General features: G+C 36.5%; 1 protein-coding gene across 1 annotated transcript in view; it reads right to left on the bottom strand.

The window, feature by feature from the left end:
• LOC149796740 (cytoplasmic FMR1-interacting protein 1 homolog) overlaps positions 1-12,282 on the bottom strand; it is a 123,931-nt gene that overhangs the window by 95,028 nt on the left and 16,621 nt on the right. The window contains exons 4-6 of the mRNA XM_089961388.1: positions 11,392-11,493; positions 8,929-9,110; positions 3,079-3,304 (exon numbers count right to left, since the gene is read on the bottom strand). Coding sequence (XP_089817514.1) covers positions 3,079-3,304; positions 8,929-9,110; positions 11,392-11,493 — 510 coding nt within the window. The remainder of the gene's footprint in view (positions 1-3,078; positions 3,305-8,928; positions 9,111-11,391; positions 11,494-12,282) is intronic.

The following is a 12,282-nucleotide window of genomic DNA, read 5'->3' on the forward strand; positions in this document are numbered from 1 at the left end:
TATTGGTTGATTCTAATGGACCAGCATGTCTCCTAATACCTGCAGTCTACAGAGAATATGATTTGTCATTGAAGACACTAGCTCAGAAATTCCAAAAGAAGAATGCAAACATCTAGGAACTTTATTCCCCCTTGCCTTTTGAGATGCAGACTCACCTGCCACCAATGGAATGCTTTCCATCTGGATTTTTTCTCCAGGATGCTGATATGCAACAGATGATCCTCAGTGAGCCACTGTCCACTGGTCTGCTGGAATAATGGAAGGAGCTGTGCACACACAGCACATTGTGTTCGGGTCTGTACAAACTGGCAATGCGAAGGTTGTACTTGCAAAAGACACCAAACATAAGCCAAGTGAGGATCCCCCATTCCTGAGATCCTCACATGCATTGATTGTTCGAGGAGAAAAGTTATGGCCATCACTGGGATGACAGTATGGCCTCATAAAAGGACAACTCAGGACAGTGATGCTGTCACAGGTCTGTCAGGTTGAGAGATGTTTCTTTGTAAGAACTGAAGCTGTCCCCTCAGGGATATTTGAAAGCTACAATGGGATCAGTACTGACTGTGTGAGTGATCTATATCAGATGGCATGGAGAGATACTGGGATGGAATTATCCCCTTCCCTGTGCTTTTATCCACATGAATTTTCAAGAACCTTGGCTTTTAATCCATAATGGATCTTAAGGACTGTTTTCCCTGAGAAGCACCCATATTAAGTAGATATTGTGGCAAAAATGGCCCTGAAACAAGTTGGGTACACTATGGCACTATGGACAGACGGAGCCTTAAGAGTGCCAAAGCACTGATGCCAGGACTGCATACAGGATGTTGATCAGTATAAGCCGGCCCATAATTCAACATAATATGCAGGACTGACTTCATTATAGGCCTTATGTGGTCAGATTCAGATGGCACAGTCCAACAATGATGGAACATGGGCCATTGTATCCTCCATACCCATGTCAAATTCCTTATGTTGGAAGCAGGTCATAGGATATGTACTCTACCAAAAAAGTCCAAATTGCACCATGCAAGATGGCATATGAGGCGCTTACTTGTAAGGACTTCACCATTCCCATGGCTGCTATATGTATGCAATGCTCTCAAAGTCAGCCACTTCACCTGATAGCAGAAACAGTTGAATGCTGGTTGGTCTTTGTTCATTAGAATGTCAATAAATGCCGAACTATGGACCAAGCTATTGAAAGAGGAGAAAGAGAACAAAACTCTTGTGGCAACAAGTTAAAGAATTCCTCTACTGACACTCAGAAGGCAGTCTTCACTTGTCAGCGAGATCTAGCAAAGACAATGGAGTCTGTGAGCATACTTCATCAAGTCTAGGTGAACATGATACACAATCTGAAATGAAACTGATGAAGACTGTCTAAAGGAGCAGCCCACCATGGTCGCAGAATGTCCTTATTGGCCCACCATGCTTGCAGAATGTTCTTATTGGCCCACCATGGTCGCAGAATGTCCTTATTGGCCCACCATGCTCGCAGAATGTCCTTATTGGCCCATCATGCTCGCAGAATGTCCTTATTGGCCCACCATGCTTGCAGAATGTCCTTATTGGCCCATCATGCTCGCAGAATGTCCTTATTGGCCCACCATGCTCGCAGAATGTCCTTATTGGCCCACAATGCTCACAGAATGTCCTTATTGGCCCATCATGTTCGCAGAATGTCCTTATTGGCCCACCATGCTTGCAGAATGTCCTTATTGGACCACCATGGGTGTTGAAACCATGTTGTGAATGGCCTACTTGTTCTGCCAAGAAAGCCTCATTAAGATGAAATGGTGAAGGAGGAGTCAGAGTTGTTGCTGACCGCGATAGCTCAGATTGCTTCATGGTTCATAAAGTGTGTGGAATGTGATACCCATGGAGAAGCTTGACATTTCATGACATCAGCATGCAGTCTGATGACATCTTCATCAACCATGTCCCTCTAGATGTACTTCTGTGCCTTCTCCTTTAGTACCCTGAGTACTACAGCCCTTTGACTTTCTACCCATAAAAATGCAGGCATGACGTTTATTTGTAGACTGGCAAATGAAGCAAGCTACTCATGTTGAGTGGTTGTCGCTCCTGTTTTCTGATATTTACAAAGCTTACACTTGGCCCTGCCCATAGTCTAAATCTGTAAGACACAATAAAAAAAGCAAATAATATATACAGGTGTAGCACAGCTTATATTCTGCTTTATGAATTCAGAGTGTATATGCATAGTTACACACTATAACAATTACCTTTAAAAGGGCACACATTGCCATCAATACAGGTATAGTATTAGTGTGTCGCTATTATTATTTACGAAGTGAAAGCTAAAACATTAATTCTAATAAAAGTTAGCTGTATAGAGGCCAACTGACTGCCTATTCAAGTAAAATCACCAAAGCATCACTTATATTATACATTATGTTTAGAAAACTTACCTGCAGTATCTGAATGTAGTGGAAATTAAACTGCAATATCATACAAGTTTTCTACAGCACATACCAGACCAGGATGTATATAAATATAGCCATAACAATGTGAGCAGATGCACTATATGGATGATATTTTCCCTTGAAGAGAACACTCCTACAACTGTTTTATGGTTGAAACATCCAAAATACGTGCATGTGGATTGCAAGGCCTGTCTGTAGAGAGTGTGCTACTCACTACAAGTGGAAAAAGTAACTGGAGTATTCACAAGATTTGGTGCCAATCCATGTACCAAAGGGAAATCACTCTAACTGCCAGTGGGCAAATAACATTTAGCTTTTTAGCTAAAAAGTTTTACCCTGGGAAAGCTGGATTTGTGAGGTAGTAGTTCGCCTATGGTATTATGAGTGGCTAACATATGTGAAGAAGAAATATTAAATACTCTAAATAAATAGAATCAAATGACACTTACATACTGAATACAGAAGTGAAATCACAAATGGATAATCTGTATACAAGTGACAAAAGAAAAACACTGAATACATAAGTAACATGACAGAGAACTTAAAACAGAACAAAACATGACCTATGAAAACTTAGTGGCATGACAGATGAATACTGCTAAAAATATACACTATAACTTTATACCTTCACAAGCATGTACTTTTCAATCGGGATAAGGTACATTTTATTTTCATACATCTGTGTACAAATGTTGACGACATCAGCCAGTAGGTCTTCATAACCTGGAATTCCTTGCAGTGTTTCCTTCAGTTTGTCCTGTATCTTGTTTTGTTGGGCCAGAAACATGGAGAGATTCTGAGATTCCTCCAGTACTGTGGGATCTGTCATCACCTTCAAAAACTGGATTGCTCTGTAGATTAAAATTAAATTTTAATGAAAACTTCTACTATTGCTCAAGCCAGTGCAAGAAAATTTTCCTAACTAGCTAAACAAAATTAAGAAAGTTCATGGGATGCAATCACAAAATATCTGATTTTCTGAAATGCTTTGAAGACTTTTGGTGAAACCTCTTGTTGAAATATTGTCCATACAAGGGAATTAGCGATAAGATTTAAATTGTGCCAGCCATATTTGAGTTCAAATTGTCACCATTTTTCTCCAGGACCAATCAGATATCATAATTAGTATTCTGGTGAAAACCCCAAGTTAATATGACTTTCCATTTAGGAGGCATAGTAATGACAAACTTTTCATGATGGCTGCCACTGTGGCCATATTGGATTTCAGATCAGCACCATTTTTATTTAGTATTATCTATGACAAGGCCAGACATCTACTGGTCAAAACCCAATATTGATACTCCTTTCCATCTAGGATGAGCAATGATAACAAGTGTGGCAGTCAGATTTGATTTCAATTTGGCACAATTTTTATTTAAGAGCAACAAGACACCCATAGTCGTCCAGTGAAAACCCCCTGTTGATGACACTGTTTAGTAGGAGTAGCAACAGCAAGATGACAATATTAGATGTCAGACTGCACTGTCTGTTTTCTTTTGGTACCACTAGACATCACTAGTACTGTAATAAAAACCACATAGAAAGATGACCATTCATTCAGGTTTAGTAAGAGATGGCAGCTATGGTTGGCCATATTGGATGCATGGGCAACAGCATTTTCATTTATGGCTAGCTAGACATGATAAGAAGTTTTCATGTAAAATCCCCATCACAATACGACTCTCTGGTCAGGAGAGGTTGGGACAAGATTTTCAAGATGGCTGTTGATGTGGCTATATCTGACATCAGACCAGCAATATTTTCATTTAGGACCAAGTAGACGTCATAAGAAGTCTTTACTGCAAACCCAATGATGATAAAAACCAGTTATAACAAGATTTGCTATGGTGGCTTTAGTGGATGTCCAAGCAAAACCATTTTTTTTTTGGACTAACTAGACATCATGGGAGGTTTTCTGGTTAATGTGACATTATGCTAAGATTTTCATGCAGTTGAGGCTATATTGGACATCAAATCAGTAACATTTGTTGTAAAACCAACTACATCACCAAAAGAAGTGTTCTGGTGAGAACCCCATGTTGACACATCCATTCCGGACCAGTGGTAACAAGATTCACAGGATGGCTGCTGCAGTAGCCATACTGGTTGACTGAGCAATGCCATTTTCATTAAGGATCAACTAGACCGTGTGGATGAATATGTGTGTAAAGTTTCCTGGAAATCATTCAAGTAGTTTACTAGGAGTTGTGATTTAAAACTTGTGCCAACAGATGGACGGACAACAGACCAACCTGTAAGCTCAAAAAAACGAATACTTGATTGACAGAAAGGATAGCTAAGATGTATTTTGAAAATGTAACTCTGGTTAGAGGCTTTGAAAGGGGGAAAGGGGGGGGGGGGGCCTGAAATTTGGAAAACTTGCAGCCAACCTTCATCACACTGGAAAGTTACTCAGTTTGAAAGCTGTGATATTTTCTGAGCAAAAAAACTGAACATTAGTATAAATTCTCTATATTTCAATACAGTTTGTGGACTTTCAAAAGCTGGTTTGTTATACAACACTAGGCAATCATTTATACATGGTAACCCTACTATTTGTAACAGCAGGAACCCTACTTTTTTGTGACAGCAGGTAACCATATTTGTAACAGCAGGTCACCCTACTTTTTGTAACAGCAGGTCACCCTACTTTTTGTAACAGCAGGTCACTCTACTTTTTGTATCAGCAGGTAACCCTACTATTTGCAACAGTAGGTAAACCTCCTATTTGTAACAGCAGGTAAACCTACTATTTGTAACAGCAGGTAACCCTACTTTTTGTAACAGCAGGTAAACCTACTATTTGTCACAGCAGGTAACCCTATTATTGGTATCTAAACGTACACAGGAATCACTGTAAAGAATGGTATCTCAGTCTACACAGGAATCACTGTAAAGAATGGTATCTCAGTCTATACAGGAATCACTGTAAAGAATGGTATCTCAGTCTACACATGAATCATTGTAATGAAGAGTATTACAGTGTACACAGGGATAGTTATAATGAAGGGCAATAAAGACACATTCTTATACTCCTTCTTGAGAAGTACAGTCTGTTCTGTTATCGTTCTGAAAATGGCAAGGACAAAGCAAACAGTTTAGAAGCACTGGATTCCCCCACAGGACTATCTATACTGTCCATTATGGACTCCAAATCTCTTAAAGAGTAAGAAAGAATCAACTTATACAAAATAACAAATCAAAATGAAACGAAATAACAAATGGAACTCAACATGGAAAAACAAGAAATCGAAACCAGAACACGTGCAACACGAGGCAATATGGCAACTAGAAGAGAAGTCAATTACCTTGAGAAATTCTTCAAGCTGGAAAGAATAGTGATGCATGAAAGAAGCTACCTACAATGTAAATACAGGGAAGGAACACAAGAAATAGATATGAGGCACATACAAAGGGAAAATATACCTAGTCTAACCACGGTAATGACAGCCATGAAAATAGCCAACCCAGAATGTATGAATAGAGTATACTCCATAAACCCTAATGGATACAAAGACTACATAGTAAGACCGAAAGGGAAGAAACCAATTTTACCATATGGAGAAATGCGTATTGGGAAAGAAAGAGTGACAATAAAGGAACCAGAACCACTGCTAAGGGAGATAAAAAAACGAACAGGAGAATTACATGTTACAGACATCCCGCTGGAAATTCCAATAGAAGAAATAGTTAAGCGCTTTGAGGAAAAATTCAATATTCCTGTTAGCTCAGCAAGGAATAGAACGATAGAAACAACATCAATTTTAGAAGCAACACGGATATTAGAAATTGAAAGAAGTAATATGAAGAAAGTAAAGAGAGCCTTTTACATATTCGGATTCTTAGCAAAGACGTGGTATAAAGGATGCATATTTGACAGAACATGCAATAGATGTGGGAATACAGGTCACACACCATTCAAATGTCCCCAGAATTCGGAAAATATAGGACCAACAATGACATCAACAAAAACAAACAGCAGACAAATAGTAAAAGGAAATATGCAGCCACAACAACAACAACAACAACAACAACAACCAAGAACACAAGATGAGCAGCAGCAACAACAACAACAGCAGTTACAAGAACAGGGACAACAAATACAAGAACAGGAAATACCGAAACAAGCAGCAAAAAAGCAAAGGATAGAACAAATACAACAACAACAACAAGAGAGAGAAACTAAACTACAGAAAGAAATTGCAAACAAAAAACAAGGGCAAAATGTTCAACTGCAACAACCAAAACAGACACGAGGAAATGAACAACAAGGACATGAAAGGCAACAACAACAATAACAACAACAAACAAAGATACCAACAGTCAGCAACAACAGGTGATGGAAAATAGACAAGAAGAACAACAAAAGAAAATAAAACAACAGCAACTAGAAAACATAGACCAGCAAGAGAATAAAAGTCAACAACAACAACACCAACAGACTCGAGACCAGCTTCCAGTTGAAAACGAATTACAGGGATGTAAACAAAAACAACAACAAATACAAATGCAGATACAAGAAGGTCAACAAGAAAATAGCATGCTAATCCAACAAGATATTAAAACTGGGCAACAACAACAACAAAGGCAACAACTAGAAAACAAACTACAACAACAACAAACAAAACGAAGTCTACAAGAAAAAGAAGTGATACCAATACAATCACAACGGCTTTATGAGCCACTACTACAAGAAAATGACTCAGAAATTACAGTTTTCAAATTACAACAGATTCAGAAAACACAAACACCCAGACTATTAGAAATAACCCAAATAAACAAGATACCACAGCAAAATTCAAACGAAGATTCAGAATCGCTATAAACAATGGAGGAAGCATCCAAAAACAAAAATTCCACTAAGGAGAAACGGGAAACAAGCCTAGATGTAAGGAAAGCACTTAGGGAAATGACGAAAGCGAAAAGACAAGAAAGGAGAAAAAGACAACAAGAGGAAAAAAGGACAGAAGAAAAACCTTGGTTCAGCTACGATGAATACATTAAAAAAAATATGGATAAAATATATTTATAATACAAAAAAAAAAAAATACAGTCAAAAAAGCAATTACACGATAGCTAAACATACATAATACCAATCAAAACATGTAGGGCAGGAGGGCCTCCCTAAATGGTCTGTGAAGATCAAAAGGAGAGAGAACCCTCAAAAAAAAAAAATAAAAAAAATAAAGTACACACAGGAATCGTTATAATGAAGGGCAATAAAGTACACACAGGAATTATTATAATAAAGGGCATTACAGTGTACACAGGAATCATAATGAAGGGCCTTAAAGTACACACAGGAATCATTATAATGAAGGGCACTACAGTGTACACAGGAATCATTATAATGAAGGGCATTACAGTGTATCCAGGAACTGTTATAATGAAGGGCATTAAAGTACACATATGAATCATTATAATGAAGGGCACTACAGTGTACACAGGAATAGTTATAAGGAAGGGCATTAAAGTACACACAGGAATCATTATAATGAAGGGCACTACAGTGTACACAGGAATAGTTATAAGGAAGGGCATTAAAGTACACACAGGAATCATTATAATGAAGGGTACTACAGTGTACACAGGAATAGTTATAAGGAAGGGCATTAAAGTGTATATGGGAATCATTTTAGTCAAGGATGGAGACTGAAATGTCATTTTTAATGCTTTACCATAAGTATCATCCACAATGCTGTATTGATCTTTCCACGAATAACCATTTTTATGCAATTAACCTTTGTTAAGAACTCGACTATATGGACACTTTTTTAAACAAATCTTCCAACATACACAGTTCTTGTGCAACTTTGCTAACTTGGATTTTTATTGACCAAAATATGCAGAGAGGGAAACAATCCATTGTCCAACCACCAAGGTAAAGTTGAACATGTTGCTCAGGAAAATAACTTTCTTCCTACTTCCCAAGAATGTTGTGCAAATTATAAAGGAAAACCCTGATTTTCTGCAAATTTCATTAAAAGCTTGTTTATGGACATTAAGTTTGGAATCTTTTCTGCCCTGCTAGATCTGATATTTTGAAAGACCTGTGCTTTGACCTTTTACCTTTTAGTCCAATCAGTAATATTATTCTTGTCCCTTTGAAAACTAAATGGCAAAACATTTTTTCTTTAACTTTTAATGTACATTTTGATATAATGGACTAAAAAAAAGATGGGCAAAAATATCACTGCTGTGTCACTTTTTTCACTATATTCTCTGCAGACAGAAGAAAAATATACTTATCATTTTTGAAATTACAAAAAAACAGAATGTACCAACAAAATTAATGCATTTCACAAAACACATAATTTTTTTTCCAATTAACTAACATAACAATGTTCAAGCAATTTACAATTCTATTTCAACAATATATTTTCATTCATGTTTAAGCAACATATACACACAACATATCAACTGCAAATGAGTTTCTACAATTTAAGTAATTGATGATAACTACACAAGTACATACCTTCTGTAGGCAGAGTAATCATTCCTGACACCTGCCTTCATGTTCTTCAACTCATCCAACTCAGCAAACATATTGATGAACTTGCCCAGAGTCAGAAGGTAGGCCTCTGATACAAAGTCATTTTTCTTTTCTTTGTGACAAAGCCTCTTCACCTCTGAACAAAATCGTTCTATTGCCCTTTTCTGAATCAGAAAGTATATTTATCCAACATTATAGTGCTACTCAAGGGACCCAACAAGTTCTAGACCTTACAGATGAGGTCATCTTATATTAACTCTTTACCTTCTGCTAATGCATATATGCAACACTAAAAATAGTTTTGTAACCCCAGAGATGCACATACAAGCTGCTAATAATACTCTCTGTCCTGGTTGGCTCATACATGCATTGCTGACCAAGAGTTGGGAAACTCCAGAGACACATATAAGTTTCGTATTAAAGGTTTGCATTGGATGAAATCATAAACATCTGGTCTTTTTAACAACATTTAGTCAATGATAATAGTCCTTACATAAAATGAAGAAAGTGTTCTGTTAGTAGTCTACAGCATATAAGCGGGAATTTCCTTTGAAAACGAGGTCAGTTATCAAAGTGAAACAAAATGGCAACACTCACATATTTAGACAATGATTAAAACGAAAGTTTTGAAATTGATGACATTGCCTTTAATGATCCAATTAAAGACGAAGGATCAGACATTAGTATAAGTCCTGTATCGACACCTGACATTTCAGATTAATCTGAATCTGAGAAAGAAACGCGCAACGATCTTTAATGGTTGGAACACGTTGGACCATGTGGACTACTTTATTTTTAATGAAATGCAAGGGAGATAGATTTCTGTTTACAGTTCTTCCCTGAAGAAATATACCAGTTGTGCAAAATAGTGGTGAGAAAAGTAGTCTAAGATACATTATAAACATAACACATATCACGAGGTATATTTGTTATTATGAATATGTGAATATAAACATTGATTCCTGTGGATTATATGTACTTGTTGGTGGAAATGAGTAGCACAAAACTTGGTAAGTGTTTAAAATTTTAGTTCTCATTAAATTACATAGTTTGCATGGGACAAGACTGATACAGAAAATGTAGATAGCATGTTCACTAACTCAAGAAGCTCTCACGCAGGTAGCCATTATGATGCTCTGGGGTTCAGCCTAGAAACAGCTGCTAGAAGGCAGGCTGCTAATCAGGCTTGGTAGACAGGGCAGTAAGTACTTGCAGAAGGTAAAGAGTTGAGCCATTTTATAATTAAGATTGTTATCATATACCACAAAACATTTCATCAAGATATTTTCAATGTGAAACTATAATATCAGTTGTTCTTATGATCCAAGAATTACAATGAAATGAAATAAATTGATTACCAATGACAGGACTAAATTAGCCATTTTATTAGATCTATGACCACATGTTTGAATGGATGGATGGATGGATGGATTGTTTTTAATGGCACATTACCATAATCCTGACCATATGACGCCAAGTAAATTTAGGCATCCTAAAAAAGTCAAAAACAAACATAAAGACAAAAAAGAGAGTAGAATGCTAAAACACAAAGTTGAATTTTCTTTGGGATATCAATACCATTCTTTAAAAAATCCAAGACTTTCTCATATGGAACATTATCAGAGCATGCATTATTATGCATAAAGATTGTCAGCATTAGCCATCTCTTACAAAATTCATGAGGGTGGATCAGGTCTATTCTACAATCCAACTGACGGGACTGACACTATACTTGCCAAAAGAATTCCAAGAATTTGAAACGAGAATGTTTCTTTAATTGACGTATGTCCAAACCATCTCTCACAGTCTTTAGGTACAACAAGATTTCCAAATCAGCTGCTATGATGGCCATACTCAATGTCAGATTGGCACCATTTTCATTCAGAACAAACTAGACATCATATAATATCTTTTAGTGAAAACCCCATGTAAATATCACCATCAATTTAGGAGGAGTAGCAATAAAAAGACTCATATTGACTGCTGTGGTGGCTATGCTGGATGTCAGATCAGCAGTTTTCATTTATTACCAAACAAACATCATATTAAGTCTTTTGATGAAAATCCCAGCGTTCATATGATCACCCACCTGGAAGAATTAGTAATAACTGAATTTTCAATATGACCACTATGATGGAATTACTGGAGAATCGTAAACTTTCTAATTTTGAACAAAGGAGTAGCAATAGTATGATTTTAAACACAACTGCTATGGTACTGATTGCCAGATCAGCACCTTTCTCATTAAGGCCTAACGTGCTTGTTGTTTAAATTTACATGCAAACATAAGCAAAGACCATTTATCAGGGCCAGATGGGAGTAACAGAACTGCCTCTTCTCCACCCTAACATTTTTAACACTTAGGTTGTATAAAAGAAAATTCTTCTTGCATTGCAGTGTTTTAACTTTTCTGGACAGCTAGACAATAAATTCTTGCTAACTTACATGGAATTTCATGAAATCTTTCAGCTTTGTCACTTGTGGATCCAAAACTTCAACAATCTTCTGGTATATTTCAACTCGATTCTCTTGCTCATTGCTTTTTATCTGCAAGTAGATAGATAAATGCAAACTAGTGAAGTTCTTTTATATTTGTATATCTTTACAAAAGTAAAATCTGAATTCGGAGATGCAAATTCATGTAAGTCTTTAGTCAAAAGTCATTAATATCAAATCTACTACTTTGAAACAACTTTTACAGAGAAAAGTATGCATGCAAAATAAGTATTAACAATAATGTATCATTCAGAATTACCCAACCACTTAATGTAAAAAAAATAGTATCCACAATACTGTATCTGACAGAATTATCAAACACTTGATGTAAGAAATAAATCTCAACAATACTGTATCAGACAGAATTATCAACCACTTGATGTAAGAAATAAGTATCAACAATACTGTATCTGACAGAATTACCAACCACTTGATGTAAGAAATAAGTATCAACAATACCATATCAGACACAATTACCAACCACTTCATGTAAGAAATAAGTATCAACAATACTGTATCAGACTGAATTACCAACCACTTGATGTAAGAAATAAGTCTCAACAATACTGTATCAGACTGAATTAGCAACCACTCCATGTAAGAAATAAATATCAACAATACTGTATCAGACTGAATTACTAACCACTTGTTGTAAGAAAATCTCATACTAACTGTAAATAAACAGGATGATTATCTATTGTGAAACGGATCCAATTTTTAAAAATCTGCATTTTCCTTTCTTCAGACAAATCAAATGTTAAAAAACTATCATGCTTTCTAAGGGTTGCAAGATGATATCTAGAATCCAACTCAGAATCACAGAGCATTCCTTTCTGTAAC

The sequence above is a fragment of the Sinohyriopsis cumingii genome, chromosome 6, assembly GCF_028554795.1.
Source record: "Sinohyriopsis cumingii isolate HCF-2022 chromosome 6, ASM2855479v2, whole genome shotgun sequence".
Classification (NCBI taxonomy): domain Eukaryota; kingdom Metazoa; phylum Mollusca; class Bivalvia; order Unionida; family Unionidae; genus Sinohyriopsis; species Sinohyriopsis cumingii.